General features: G+C 52.6%; 1 protein-coding gene across 1 annotated transcript in view; it reads right to left on the minus strand.

Annotated features, from left to right (window-relative positions):
• The window catches only part of ENDOU (endonuclease, poly(U) specific), a 28,248-nt gene that overhangs the window by 4,744 nt on the left and 7,462 nt on the right, over positions 1-16,042 (minus strand). The window contains exons 2-7 of the mRNA XM_078870774.1: positions 3,804-3,880; positions 3,448-3,570; positions 2,917-3,030; positions 2,198-2,375; positions 1,444-1,646; positions 353-466 (exon numbers count right to left, since the gene is read on the minus strand). Coding sequence (XP_078726900.1) covers positions 353-466; positions 1,444-1,646; positions 2,198-2,375; positions 2,917-3,030; positions 3,448-3,570; positions 3,804-3,876 — 805 coding nt within the window. The 5' untranslated portion in view covers positions 3,877-3,880. The remainder of the gene's footprint in view (positions 1-352; positions 467-1,443; positions 1,647-2,197; positions 2,376-2,916; positions 3,031-3,447; positions 3,571-3,803; positions 3,881-16,042) is intronic.

A 16,042-nucleotide genomic window follows, 5' to 3' on the forward strand; every position in this document is an offset into this window, starting at 1 on the left:
GGGGGGGCAAAAGGGTTAATCTGCAGTCGGCCTCACAAAAGACGGCTGGTTTTATTTTGTCACTAATATGTTAGGGAGCCCCCACATGGCATTCTGCCCCGGGTCTCCAACCTTGGGTCTCCAGAAGCCTTCACCCCACCCTGGCCAGGGCTGCCGAGGCAGGGTGCGGGGGGGGGCAAAAGGGTCATTTGCAGCCGGCCTCACACAAAAGAGGCCCTCACATTGGGCCTGTTTATCTTCTCGCTAATATGTTAGGGCGCCCCACATCTTATTCTGCCCCGGGTCTCCAGCAGCCTCTGATCTACCCCGAATACAGTAGCCGAGTAAATCTGGAACTTGGGTGATTGTGTACCGAGGAAGATGTGCTCAAATCCGCTGGAATCCTGGGCTCCGTTGTAGCGCGAATAGAGGCCGAACCACATCTTCTGCAGGTCCAGCTTGAACTCCTCCACGGTGGTGTACCTCTCTGTAGCAGAGACACACATGGTGGGCTTCAGTCTCGCTCGCGAAATACATGTGCATTGGCGCCATTCTTAAACCGCAAGGCGATCGTGAGAGCGCAATGTTTCACAGACGTAGGAGGGAGCAGTGTTGCAATGTGGATCGTTCTCAATTGCGAGTAATTGTTTTCGAATGGCCCTACTCTTATTCAAATAACGTCACGGACTCTGTAACATCGACTGCCAAGTCGGCGACATGCACTACTAATCGTTAATACACCGCAATCTCGACTAGGTTGGCCACGGGGCTTGGACTGTGAACCTCCTCAGCAAACAGCAATTGTTAGCAAGTGACTTGCGCTCTCGACGGTCAAACTCGGGAGAGCAGAGGACGGGTAAAGTTTGGGAGGAATGTTTGTAAAATGACACACATTGAAGAATCAAGTTTGAGGAAAGAGCAAAACTTCCATTTGGAATGTTTGAACTGTATGTCTCTCGTGAGCTTTTGCACCAAATGTGCTGTTGGTCGCTGTGGCATTACGAGGCAGTTGTTGATGGAATCCGTTGCAAAAGTGAAGGGTCACACAGGGTTTGTGAGACTCCCAGCTGAGAGATGTATGATTCACCCAAACAGCTGTTTGTTAGTTTTGCTGTTCTGACGACCAGACACAAGCGGAAGATTAGCAACGAAAGCTGCCTTTTGTTTAACCCACCCCCGAGTGTCTAATAAGAAGTGGAATTCAAGTGAGCATGAGATTGATAGCCCTCAAAACAGTGGTGGAATTTCACATTCCTATTGCTGGAGAAATTTCATTGGAGAACCACTGATGGCCTTAGAAAGTGGTAGAGTACTCGTTTTATTGACCCTCAAATGGTTGATAACTGAAAAAGGTCTGCACGAATTGTTCAGTTAACCCCTTGGCAGCCTGGATATCTTTTTTGCAACTCCTGCACCGTGGCGAGAAAATGATGTCACCGCCGCGCAGGGCAGCCCGTTACCCACCCTTGCCCTGCAGGAAGAGGAAGAGCTCCTTCATGAGCGGCGTGTCGAGGGCGAGGCTCAAGAAGTTCAGCTGCTCCTCGAGCTCGGCGGCGGTGAACGCCTCGGTGGTGCCGGTTATGCGCGCGTAGTTGTCACGCAGCGCGAGGAAGCTCGCGAACGTGGGGCGGTTGAAGAGCACGGCCTCGTTCACCGACGTGAAGAGCCTGCGGCCACACGCGACACAGCGGCGCTCAAGGCACGAGTCGGGTGGAGCTCGCGTGGCCCGGGTTGGGGCCGCGGTGGAATGAGAGGGAAGGTCAAGAGGGAGGATGACGGGGAGGGAGGAGACGGCACGAAAGGGTGAAGGGGGCAGAGTGGAGGCTGGGAGTGCACCGCGCCGGTGCGGCAGATGAAGACGGAGAGTGAAGAGTCGTGACCGGAGAGGACAGATAAACCGACTGGACAACGAGGATTGCTTTATAGCTTATCGGATTCCTCCAGTATAAATACATATTCCGATTCTCATTCTGAACCAGGTGTGGAGACCTGGGTCAGGGCGGGAGGAGAGAATGCGAGAGCAGACGGCTGGTGATGAAGGGGGGGGGGAGGTAAAAGTTTGGACGACGTCGAGAGTGGGGCGAGCGAGAGAAGTCGGCGGGTAGAGAAGTGAAATAGGCAGCGGGGAGAGGATGTGGGGAGAACGAGAGAGTCGGGGAGAAGAGCGAGTGAGAGCCGGGGAGGAGAGCGAGTGGGAGCCGGGGAGGAGAGCGCTGACCGCTGGGAGGAGTGGTCCGTCCCCGCGCCCGTCTGCGAGTTGGCGATGAGCGTTTGCTTGTTGAGCGAAATGTCGGAGGCCGCAGCGCGGTTTGTGTCCAGGGACAGCAGCTTCTCCGTCAAGGCCTGTACCTCGGCCTCCGTGATCAATGTGAGACTGGGAGGGGCCCCTCCCTCGCCTGCAGCCGAGAGAAACAGGTGAGAGGCGCTCGCCTCGCTCGCTCGCACACTCGCACACTCACTGAGTGACTTACTATCTCACCCAATTTCCCATTCACTCGCTCACCCACTCCTTTATTCACTGACTCGCCCACTCAGCCACCCACTCATTTACCCACACAGCTGCCGATTTACTCAATCAAGCACCCACAGTATCACGCAGCCAGTCATTGTTTCCCGTACTCATGCCAAATGCCAAATTCACACCTGCCGTGTGCTGATGAGGGTGCACGGGACTTAAGTTTAGACTTTAGAGCATCACGTATGCATGCGGAGGTGCTGTATTTATATCGCTCGTCTAATCCGTTGTGTTTTAACAGTGGCATCTGCCACCCACAGCATGCATCGAAGCTGCAATTATAACTGAAGTCGCGTTTGACTTTCGAGACTCATTGGGACGTCTAACCGCATTCGTGTTGGATATTCCTGCATGCGGGAGGAGGGCGCCTGGGTACCAATATAAGCCCACGCATGCGAAAGTGTGACGCTTGTTGTACTCACACAGCGCGTTGTAGTCGGAGCAACAGTTGGAGTACTGGGGACACTTGCTGTTGCAGTGGCACGGGTTCGTTGCCACGTAGGCCTCATTGCAACGACCCTTGCATGACAGCAACGCTGCAGGACCACACAACCACAACAACACTGGAGGAGGAGAACAACCACCATCCATTTGGTGACAGCGACACTTTGTATGGAGGGTGTGCGCGCGCTATAAAGCGTGACCAGAGGGGTGAGGGGTCGTGTGATCAGGGTTGAGAGGTGAGCTGTGGGTGAGGTGAGCTGTGGGTGAGTGCAGGTCGAGATGATCTGTGGGTGAGTGCAGGTCGAGGTGAGCTGTGGGTGAGTGCAGGTCGAGGTGAGCTGTGGGTGAGTGCAGGTCGAGGTGAGCTGTGGGTGAGTGCAGTGAGGTGAGCTGTGGGTGAGGTGAGCTGTGGGTGAGTGCAGTGAGGTGAGCTGTGGGTGAGGTGAGCTGTGGGTGAGTGCAGTGAGGTGAGCTGTGGGTGAGTGCAGTGAGGTGAGCCCCTGGCTCACAGTTGCACAGGGAGGAGTAGTCGGCGCAGCAGTCGCCGTAGCGCTCGCACGCGCTGTTGCACTGGCACGTGAACGCGTTGTCGAGGGGGGCATCGCAGCGACCCTCGCACGAGTCCACGGCGCCTGGGGGAGGGGGGGGCACGGAGTAAGCGATCAGAGGCAGCTTCCCACGGTGGCTGGGAAGGCACTCGCGAGCTCACGAGCGCGTCTCTACGTGGCGAGAGTGTGGAGAGAGAGAACATTGCAGGAGCTGCCTCTTGTGACAGGGGCGAGAGAGCAGGAGAGACCTCCTGTGCCGCTCTCGTGGTGAGAGAGAGTCGTGTGGCTCACACACGGGGGGGGGGGGGGCTACTCACGGTAGGGGAGCGCGTCCACCCGGCAGAGTGTGGCAAGAGCCAGGAGCGTCCAGGTAGCGATGAGGAGAGCCATGGCGCTAGAGGAGGAGAGCGATGGAGAGAGCCACTCGCGCACCCTTTATAGCGCGGGGAGCGGCGACCTTGAGCGCGACGTGCCGAGGCCCTCCCCAGCCCCTTCGTTAGCCAACTACCACGACTCACCGATACCAAGACCCACCCCATAACCACCACTACCCAGCATCAACAACAACCACCACCAAGGGTGGCAGTGCGGCACGCTACGATATTTTTTTCGTATCTCGTATTCAAACAAAAATATCGTGGCGTAATTTCGTACCGTACCATTGAAAAAATGTTCGTGTTATGCATTTGTTGGATTGTGATATTTCTTTATTATCTACGTGGCTTTACCGAAAGACCCAAATAATATTTGTTGGATTATTATTGCTCGCATTGACAAAAAATATTTAAATCCCAAATCGTGTAAATTCGCAATATGTTTTAAAAGGCTTAACATTTTCAGTCGTTATCAATGGCAAGTGGCATTTTGCCGTGTTAGTTTTTGATAACCGATATGTTAAATTCGTGTAGCCGCCTTTAATGACAAGAGAGTAGAATTAATATCAGGAATTAAGAAGCTTAGCTTCGAATTAATTGATCACTTGAGCTTGTACGAAAAGAGTACAAAAATGCTACGAAAAAAACCCGTTCATTCGTACCGTAGCTGATGAAAAAACACCGAACCGTACTCCACCCTTGTCCATGACCACCACCCAGCATCAACAACCCCCACCACTTCCCACCCCCACCAACAACAAGAACAACCGCCATTCGCCACTAAGTGACAGTGACGTCACCACGACGCTTGTCCCAGGCCATGTGCACGTTGAGGCCACGTGAAGTGTCGAACGCCCGCTGGCATGAGGTCATGGGGCAGACCCAGGTGCCACGGGTCGACTGACTGAGATAACCGAGATGACTGAGATGACTGGCTGATGCACCACCTGTGCCCCCTACTGTGCCAACTTGCTGTGCTTTAGCCACCCGGCACTCCGCTCGTTATTGTGAGTGTCACTCCTCCGCCCTCCGTTGTTGTTGGAGGGCGACTGCCTCCAGCTGCCCAATAGCATCCTTCACTACCCTCCTCCATAGAGGCCGATCTTGACACCGCTGGTACCAGTCATCGGCAAGTCCACTCAGCTCCACATCCTCCTGTACCCGATCAATCCATCTGTTCTCTAGCCCGTGCCGCGCCCGTTCAGCCCCCTCGATCTGGCTGAACAAAAGCTATTTAGGTATGCGCTGGCTGGGCATGCATGCTACATGACCCAGCCAACACAGCCTTGCCTGCTGGAGGAGTTCACCAATGGGACTTTGTCCAGATCTTTCAAGGATTTGTGAGCTCCTCACACAATCCAGCTTGGTTAAACCCAGGATGGATCGTAGGCAGGGCAGCCGAAATGTTTCTAACCGGCGAAGATGTTTTATTAGGGGGTCCACGTTTCACAAATGTAGAGAATGGAGGGAATGACTGTGGTCGAGAAGACCTGAATCTTCGTGCGGAGCGACAGACCAGGTAGCTTTCACGCAGCGTTATGTAACCAATGAAAAGATAATGCCGCTCGACTGATTCGGAGTGAGACCTCTGCTGTCAAACTGGAGCCGGTCATGAGCACACTGCCCAAAATGGGAAACTCTCCACTCTCTCCACAACTGCCCTGTCACCAATTGGGAGTTGTGGGGGTGGAGTGTCCGATGGTACAAAATACCCAGGCAGGTGCTTAGTTTTGGTGGGACTGATGGTAAGGCCCCACCTCTTAGTGGCAAGCTCCAGGTTCGGCAGCAGCGCCTCCAACTCCTCCTCTGAGTAAGCAGTAATTACAAGATCATCGGCATACATAACATGGTTGAGCAATAGGGAGCATCTCTTTACCGTCCCTGGGCATCGATCAGCCTCCCATTGTATCTGTACCAGATGGAAATTCCTCCGGTACAGCTATTGAAGGCTTCACGAACTACGTGGTCGAAATAGATGTTAAATAATGTGGGAGCCAGAGGACATCCCTGTCGCACCCCAAGGTGAACAGGGGATGGCTCCGACTCCCGGCCACGTAGTTTTACCCGGGCCCGCTCACCATCATTCAGATATTTAATGATCGTGAGCAGAGGACCAGCGACTCCGAAAGCACGAAGAACAGCCCAGAGCCCAGGCCTACTAATGGCATTATAGGCTGTGACCAGGTCAATAAAGCAGAGATGTAGGTCTTTTGGAATTCCCTACACCCCTGCTGTAGCAGATGGACAGAAAATATGGCATCTGTGCAGGACCGACCTTTCCTGAAACCGCATTGGGGCTCTGTAAGCCTCTCCTCAACGTGCCTGGCAAGGCGATGTTGAATAATCCTTGCCAGGACCTTTCCCGGCACACTGAGGAGTGAGATGCCCCTGTAGTTATTACAGTCTGTGCAGACCCCCTTCTTAAAGAGGGGGGCCACCAGGGCATCCTTCCAATCCTGTGGAACCCGTCCAGTGGTCCAAACTGTTGTTATGATGTCATGTAGGACAGTCTGTCCACAAACGCCACCCTCCCTCAACATTTCGCTTGGGAGATAATCTCTGCCCAGTGCCTTTCCTGGTCGCAGACTCTGGATTGCCTTCAGTACTTCCTCAACAGATGGCACCTCGGCCAGCCACTCACAGGGGGTGACTTCTTCCAATATTTGAGGCACCGCAGCCTCAGTAAGGTCATCCCCACTTTGTCCCACGATGTTTTCCAGGCTGAGGGATTTCCCCTCCCACAGGACCTCACAGAAATGTTCAGCAAATGTGCAAACCTATTCCTGGGGGTCGGAGATTGGATCACCGTTCTTTCCCCTAATGATGGTAATAGATGTGGCGCTGCAAGTAACTTTTTTGATGGAGTTAAAGAGCGATTTGTGTTCGCGGGATATTGAGGCAGACTCCATCTCCACCACCCATCCTTGCAGTGCCTCACGGCTCTCCGAACCTCCGAGCGAAGGCTGCGGTGAGCCTCCTCATTCTCTGACATGTTATACTGTAGACGATGAGAGTGGGCCTGTCGCTTTTCTCAGTTAGCCTGAATACCTCCTCTGTTAGCCAAGGGTCTCTGGGGAGGTCTGGACCGTGTAACCAAAGCAGACATTTCAGCTGCATGAGTCAGGAGGAGTGGGGGACGATGCCAACCCCAGTCGCAAGCGATGATGAAATTCTCGCTTGTAACTTTCATCAGTTAGCTGAGAACATGCCACTATGGGTTTGAATGGGGTCCTGGTTGTACACCCACCACGGGAGTGGAAGAATGGCAGGCGCATCTTACAGATGACAAGTCAATGGTCAGTGGGCAGATCAGCTCCACGGTAGGTCCTGGTGTCAATGACATGGGCCCGCATCCGCTGTTCTGTCACTATGTAGCCCAGCAGATGTTCTTGCTTGGCCCCGGCATGCATCCATGATGTTGTGTGGTTGCGCCGATGCCGGAACAGCGTTTTGGTAATTACAAACCCATGGGCTTCACAAAAATCTCGCAGCCTCCTCCCGTTATTATTGAGCTGATCTGGCCCATGCCTTCCAATTACTCCAGACCAGATGCCAGCATCATGACCAACTCGGGCATTGAAGTCACCCAACAAGATGACTCTATCCCAAAGGGCCACTTTAGCTAGCACCTGTGACAGGAGGTCATAAAAGGCATCTGACTCATCGGCCTTGCCTACATCCCTCCACGGATGCTCGTTTTCGGTGGTAGCATAAGTAACCACGACCACCACTCCTCGCCTCTGGTTGATGGGAAGGCGATCCTAAAGTAGCATGGGGCTTACAGCTTCCCACACCTCACTGCCACGTTCCCACACACCTCCCTGTTGTTTGGCAGTCTCCTACCCCGAGTAGAGGACTGTCCACCCCTCATGGTGGCAGATGCCAGAAACGGTCCACCGGACCTCCTGAATACCACAGAGATCCAGGTTGTACCGGTTGTGCTCCCGACAGAGGAGTGGCAGCCTTTCCTCCGCAGTGAGCGTTCAAACATTCCACATGGCCACCCGTAGTGGATTTTTGTTGTTTCTGGAGGAGCCCAGAGGGTAAGGATTCAGTTTCCTTGCTCCGCCAAATGGAGTTTAGCCAGGAGACGTCATAGACGCCTGTCCCCCCGGGGCCTCCGGCACAAGCTTAATTAAAGTTTTAAATCGTGGTTTCGTGGCAATTAATTGAAGGTGGAGGGGTTACCAGCCCCTCGCACCCGTCCAGAGCCCCCATTTGGCCGCTGTGGTGGTTACAAACGCCACGAGGGGAATGGCCAATCTAATTTGGCCCTCCCCCCACAGCATTGCTCACCACGGCGTTGCCATCCGGCACCAACGAAGAGGTAGGGGGTTGTTTTTGCTCCCATAAACACCAACACCACAACCACCCCCACAAGGTTCATCGCTCCAACTCCAGGTGCTCACTTGCTCGAGGCCACCAGGAACTTCACGTGCCCCTTACGGGTCAAAGACCTCCACGTGCGAATTGAGGGAGGGGGGGGGGGGCTTTCAGAGTCGATACAAATCGACCCCAACTCCGCATCCCGCCTTGCCGAGCCGTCAGACTCAATAAACACTCAGTATACCGAGAGCCGTTTACACGGAGCCCGATGGAGAGGACATTTTAACGAATTCGGCACGTGTGGTGTTTCTCACCACCGTCACGGGAAAAAAGCCCACTCAGTAACTATTATAAAAGGAATGCTGTATTATTTTATCAGGGTAATTTATCTATTTGTTACCGAACGCAATGTTCTGATAAGGATGCAAATAACCCCGATCCGTACTGACCAATACGCGTGTCGAAGTGTGGCCACAAAACCTTCATGCCCGACACTCCGTGGGGAGGGAGGCTTTCACCCAGCTGTGGATTGATAACGGACTGGCCACGGGTATTGTACTATTGAATAAATTATGGTTATCATCAGGGTTTCATTACTCACTGAATTCTTGTTGAATCGCTGGTAGACGAGAGAAGACACGTGACTAGTAACTTGTTGGCTCGTGTAACTCGTGTAACTTGCTGACCCACCCCTTCTGGACATCTGTGAATCAGAATATGTATTTATACTAGAGCAATCCGATGAGCTATAAAGCTCTTTTCACAGATGTCCAGAACAAAATAGCTTCATAGCTTCATCAGATTAATTCAGGAAAAATAAATATTCTGATTCTGAGCCAAAGTCATCGTAACGGGTATACATGACGTGGTGTGCCGGTGCAAAAATATTTTTCGGGTCACCGATCCGCACAAACGCTGCTAAGAAGGAAGCCTCGAGCGTGCTGATGCTCCCAACCTGCAGGGCTGAGGTGGCCAATGTACGAAGCACAGATGACAGGCCAGGAAGCTCGGTGGCAGAGCGAGCGGCTCGCCATCAGAAGGTTGCGAATTTAAATCCTGGTTGGGGGTTTACTCAGCCCATCATCCCTCCAGGGTCGACAAAATTGGTATATCTTTGTGGGGGAGTAACCAGAGGTTGTCTAGTGCATAGACCGATTCCCGCCATAGGAATTTGGAATTTCTACCACTACCTCGGGGCTGTAAGCTTGCTAAATACATGTTTCACCTCAAGGGATTATCAGGTGAAATATCTCCATAACATAATCGCCTCTGTTCCATCTCTCCTCGATGCCTGAACTCCCGATCGTTTGGTCCAGCACGCGGGACCCAGCAGCTGACTGCATTGAGGTCACACTTTGCGTATGGAGCAGCTGCCCAGTCTCATGCTCATGATCGATAGTTATTTTTTACTCTCTATCAAGGCCACACAAAGTTCTGGAGTGGACATCGACCTGTGGGCGAGAGAGGCGTACCTCGCTTGTGTACATGATGTGTCGCTTCACTTGTATGTGAATATGTGCACATACCCGCATCGTGCGTGCTGCAAATTCAAATCTTTGGTCAACCCAGTGGTAAAATAGGTCAAGACGCCCCGCAACGCCGTGGTGGGGGTGAAAATTTGAACCCAACTGAGTTCCGGAAAAAAACAAGGATTCGTCTTTTAATGTATTTGACTCACAGGCAGATCCCGAGACTAACAGAGAGACCCGCCGACACGTACAGAACTCCACAGTCACGCTCAGATCCACATACACGCATAGAGGCCCACACGCAGAGCGAAGCTCTTCCCCCTCCTCCTCAGATCTAGTGGGGGGACGGGGAATGATTGATTAGTTCCCCCAGTAATGTATTTTCATTTGCAGCCCAGCGTATATATACCAGCGCTGGAGGAGGTTCGGCCCGCGGTCCGAATACAACCCGCGACGATATTTACCCGTCACTTCAAGCGTCTCAGCCGCACTTGTTGTCGGGTTCAAGAGGGGAGCTATTTATGGAATGTTTCGACCTTACCGGGTTCCGAACGTCAGTCGTGCGCACAACCACGTGGGTCACTGCACGGTACCCTTCATACTCGGTCGACGCGCACGAGGTTTCTGATGCATACGTCATGGCAGGTAATCTCCACTGATTAAATCCGTCCAATAATGTATCGATATTCAATTGAAAGATGATTAAGCGTGATCTATAAATGGAATTTAAAACATATCCGTTGTCAAGAAGAGAAATATATTTAGCCCTGGGCTGTCCGCTCTAGCGATACCGACACACGTCGCATAGAGCACAGACGCGGGAGCATAGAAGCACAGGAGAACAATGGATTTTGCTGAACCGTCCCCTGCCGCCCAGAGCGTAGCCCCGTAAACCGCGCGCAAACCAAGCTCCGTCGGCTGTTCTGTGCTCGCCTCTTCCCTGCTGTTCGCGGCCTGCACATCTCCCGTCGGTCGACAGCTTTGGTGTCGGATACATTCCTACGCAGATGACACCTTGCTCATCAACTCGTGTGCATTACAGATCGCGATATTATTACCTTCACCAGAGGGCGAATCCCATGTAGCGCCACCACCGTATTGTAACCTCGTGGAGCTGCGAGTCTGGGGTTGAAATCTAACTCTTAGGTTTTTTCGGTAAAGTCACGTAAGGTAAAAAAAAAATAGACATAACTTCAACCGTGATGATGGGTACAAACTGAGTAATCATTGGAAAGATGTTATTAACCATGCAAAAAAGATGTATCTACACATATTTGGACCATCTTATTTGACAGGTACTATTCTTTAGTTACCGTACAGTTTACTGATAGACATCCAGTTTTGTTTGATCATGTTCAGCTTCTTTTTTCACACGCTGGTTGCCTGCCTTGAGTTTTACCCACCCGGCAGCATAGCAAGGGGCTGCTTGGTCCTGACTTGCTCATCTGCTTCTGCCATCTACATGACAAAGGCTCAGTCCCAGCAGCCGCAGGAGCCGTACTAACCATCTCACAACAACTCCTCTCCCGCGGCCCATCCTGGCTCCTCCCCCCCCCCTTAACCAGTATATATAAGGTCGGGTCTCTTGGGACTTCTCTTTACTTGATACAGCAATTGTGCTGTGACGGTTCCACCTGAAGACGGAAGCTTGTGTTGCCTCCGAAACGTCGTGATTTATTATTTTAGTTCTATTATTATTTTTTCTATTTTTCTACCTACGTGACTTTACCGAAAAAACCTAAGAGTATAAATCCTTGCAGTCACGAAAGCTTCAAATCTAGAATTGAAATCTAACTTTTTAATTTCAGAATTTTTTGTGCAAAGTAAATCGTGTAAATAAGTAAAAGTTAACGACATACACGTCTAAAATACATCCGGAATAACGTTTTTGACGACATTGGCCACTACGGGTCGATATTCCACCACTGGGGTCGATATTTAACCCTTTAAAGTCTCATACGCAGGCAAATAAAGACGTAATTTTTGTTTACAAATTAAAGCTGTAATGATATCATACAAAGTCACGGCAAAATTCTGCATTAAAACCACCGTTTTGACGAGATACAAGATAAGATACGGCTGAAAAGCACGATTTCTAAAAAAATATTAAAAACTGTGAAATATTACCAAACCAACTAGATGGAGCAATTCAAATTTTTAAAACCTGTAAACGATATTCAGTGGGGAAGTCACGCCGAACAATCCGCACCAAGTGTGGGTCGTGGGGAGGGAGGCCTTCATCCAGCAGTGGATGGACAAGCAGACGGAGGTAGAGAAAACATGAGCCCGTGAGATGTAACAGTGTGAAGGGCTCCTAATTGAGCTCTTGTCAGTCGTGTACATCTTAAAAAGCCGCACAAGTTACTGGTAACGCATTTTTATTATTATGAAATAAGTATGAAGGTGATTTCTCAATACAAAAAAAAGTGCCGTCTGAATTTGAAACACGACTCAGCCTGCCAAGGTGTGAGCGACACCCCGTGGGGAGCGACACCCCGTGACGGACGCCGCGACGCCACCTCCTCTACCATCCCCGACCCTCGTTGATAAAAATCTGCTGACAATTCACTGAACCCACGAATTACCGTCCACACTGCACGTCAAGAGTCTCGTCCTTCCTCTCCTCCACTGCCTGTGACTCTCTGGGAAGCGGCTTCGTCCCGTCTCTCATGCGGATTCTCTCCCCTCCCCGCTATCTATGTATGTTGAACTTCTTTACAACCGTGCCAATCGGAGGTGCAGGGGAAGGACAACTAAATACAAAAACAGTTCCACAGAAATGCGTTTTCAATCTATATTTTGTAAAAGTGGATAGCTCCAGTGGCTTCCACAAACCGGGAAGAATATTGCAGACGGCCGCAGAAGCGCATCTGAAGGCGCGTGATGCAGTGACCGTCTTTGTTCGATGGCCAGCCAACAGCCGCTGCTGCGAGAAAGACTGCTATGAAAATAACAAACCCTTCCGATGTTCCATTCCTATGGCGCTTGCTCCCAGGATAATCACTCCTCATGCGTGCATTTGCAGCCCCACTGGGGCGCGTCACGAATCCGCGTCGTCCGCGGGTCTCTGCGCGAGAATCCCCCGCGCCTGTCGCCCCCTAGCGGCAGGGCGCGCACAGAGGCACTCGCAGTGCTGGGGCCGCCCGCTCGACGACCTTGGGAGCCCTGGATAAGCAGACACGCAACACATTCATCGGTATGCACTGCCCTGATAGGGGGAACGGGTGTATGAGGCGACGTTTCTGGCAATGGACCTTCTGCCTCGCCGCGTCTCGAGATGTACCCCACACGTGGACGCTTCAGAGCTTCTCTGCTGAAGGTTTCACTGGCGCGTGTCTCCCCCTAGCGGGGCCGCGATGTAATTTCTCACGGGGCGATACGAATTCACGTTTCACGATATGACAATTATCGCGATATCAGTCGCCTTAGCTTCGTAACTATTAGGTTTTAGGTATGTCTACTTGTTGCGCTTTGCTGTGCTTCAAATAGATCGCTTCAAAGTTCTTCAAACTGCAGTTCACTCAACGTAACCTGCCATCAGCAACACGATCAGCATTGCCATCACACGAACTATCACGAGTATAACTCACACGCTGTGCGTCACAAACTAATTGTTTAATGAGTGCTATTACGGTAATGATGGCATATAACTATAATGCCGACAATTCATCCTGTAGCGTTTCACCAAAAACACATTTGATAGATTCTGCGATAAATCCATTGCTGTAAAGTACTTTACGTTGCATTGTGATTTTATTTATTATTTCGTGAACAATCCTTAGGGGAAATTACCTTTTGTAAAATTAAACGATCATCATATAAAAACACGATTACGATGACCGTGGATGTTATATATCTAGGCAGGAACCCAACACATTAATCATAGACGTATATCGCACGATATATCGTAGGATATATTATATTTGTGTATTTTATATATCGTTGACAAGTCGCTCAACCCACGATATACCGTATATCGTAAAATAAACCATATCGCCATATCGCGGCACCCCAATTGTGGAAGCAGAACTTCTTTCGCGCCGTACGTCGCCTCCCGACACACACGAGGAGGGGGGGGGCAGGTGAGTGGCGCACAGGAAGCCCCCCCCCACCCCCTCGTGCAGACAGGGGCCCAACACATTCGCCAATGCCACCGCCCCAACAGGGGGGAAACTAAACTATGGGGCGACGTTTCGGGCAATGGGGCTTCTTCGTCGCAGTGCCGAGTTGAAAAACCTGCGCGACCAGGTGGGAGCTGTCGGGTGGGATATGGGGGGGTGGTGTGTGTGGGGGTGGTGTGTGGGGGGGGCTGGTGTGTGTGTGGGGGTGGTGTGTGTGGGGGTGGTGTGTGTGGGGGTGGTGTGTGGGGGGGTGGTGCGTGGGGGGGTGGTGCGTGTGGGGGTGGTGCGTGGGGGAGTGGTGCGTGGGGGGGTGGTGTGTTTGGGGGTGGTGTGTGTGGGGTGTAGTGTGGGAGGGCGGTGTGTGGGGGGGGGGGGTTTGTGGGGGAGGGGTGGTGTGTGGGCGGGAGGGTGTGTGGGGGGGGTGTGGGGGGAGGCGTGAGACATGTGAAGACAACAGAGGCGGCACGGGCGGCACGACATCGCACACCTGGAGTCCGGGACCCGTCACTGCGAGTCGCCTTCATCCAGCGGTGCTTTTGCCATGGATATCGATGATACATTCAAAAGTTAACGTTTATTTAGTTCAACCAGGTGAAAACTCAACACACCAGGATAAGTGTCATTTGCAAGAGTGGCCGAGGTCACCAACACGAGAAACGCAAAAAGCGATTAAGAATAGCAACAACAAAACACTGCATCTGTCACCACGTGATGACGAAATTTAAACATCGCGCAAACTTAATCCTCCGCGGCACAAATCGGTTCTGGCAGAATAACCCCCCGGGTCGAACGCCGCACAACAACAACTACAACAACACGGCTCGCGTTCAACAACAACAGCGCCACGTGACGAGGGCCACGTGACGCGGGCCCGCCAGTGACGTCACCACAGGTGCCCCCCAGGTGAGTGACGTCACCAGGTGCGCTGCGAGCCGCGTGGGAGATGAACGCGACGCGGGCGCCGCGTCAGGCCACTGAGATTTAGAGGGTGGGGGACACTGTCCTGTACAGTACTGCATGCACTGTATGTACTGTACAGCGATATCCTGAACCTTTTGTCACAGCGCGCCGGACAAACGCACGCGCCACGCGGCCTCTTTCAGGCGCATTGCGACCTCCAAGCTCAGCTCCACACGCGCACTAAGACCGACTCTCAGCTGCCCCCAAATCTGCCCCGTAATCTTCCTGTTTGTTTCCACAAAAACAACGATGCCTCCTACAGCCTGAACAGACCGGTGGGGCAAGTGCTGTCAGCGAGCCGCACCAATGAAGGCCGGCACGGCACACGGGGGTGGGTGCCCAGCAGCACGCCCGACCGCCTTTGTCTCCCCAGTGGCGATGTTTATTACACACCACCGCACCAGGTACTCATTTGAGGCTGAGTCAACAGCAGGGAGGCTCAGGACCGGTTCAAATAATCGCCAGTGTCGGTGGTCATGAGCAGGAATCGAACTCGGGTGGCCGGGTTCGTAGGGCACTTCCACACTCCCCACCTCACCCTGGTCAGTGCCCCCTGACCTTGCTACAGGCCAATTCAAACCTTACTGGTCACCCCGTGCCCTTCTAAATCTCAGCGGTCATCCTACAAAGGCCCATCACAAGGGAGAAACACAATAAGACAACAACACATTTGTGCCCGTATTTAAACGGCTGTACGCCGCCGTATGGAACTGAAAACTCAATTTCCCTGCAGACGAAAACATACGGGGTTATGGGCTGACCGGTATGGTCACTCGCTCACCCCCACACACACCCACATACCCCCACATACACCCACACACACCCACTCACACACACACTCACACACACACACCCACTCACACACACCCACACACTTACACATACCCCCACACACACCCACATACCCCCACATACCCCCACATACACCCACACACACCCACATACACCCACTCACACACACACCCACCCACTCACACACAACAACAACAACAACCGCCATTCGCCACTAAGTGGCGGTGACGTCACCACGACGCTTGTGCCAGGCCATGTGCACCTTGAGGCCACGTGAAGTGTCGAACGCCCGCTGGCAGGAGGTCACGGGGCAGACCCAGGTGCCACGGGTCGACTGACCGAGATGACCGAGATGACTGGCTGATGCACCACCTGTGCCCCCTACTGTGCCAACTTGCTGTGCTTTAGCCACCCGGCGCTCCGCTCGTTGTTGTGAGCGTCGCTCCTCCGCCCTCCGTTGTTGTTGGAGGGCGACTGCCTCCAACTGCCCAGTAGCGTCCTTCACGAGCCTCCT

The sequence above is a fragment of the Lampetra fluviatilis genome, chromosome 31 (assembly GCF_964198595.1).
Source record: "Lampetra fluviatilis chromosome 31, kcLamFluv1.1, whole genome shotgun sequence".
In the NCBI taxonomy this organism is placed as follows: Eukaryota; Metazoa; Chordata; class Hyperoartia; order Petromyzontiformes; family Petromyzontidae; genus Lampetra; species Lampetra fluviatilis.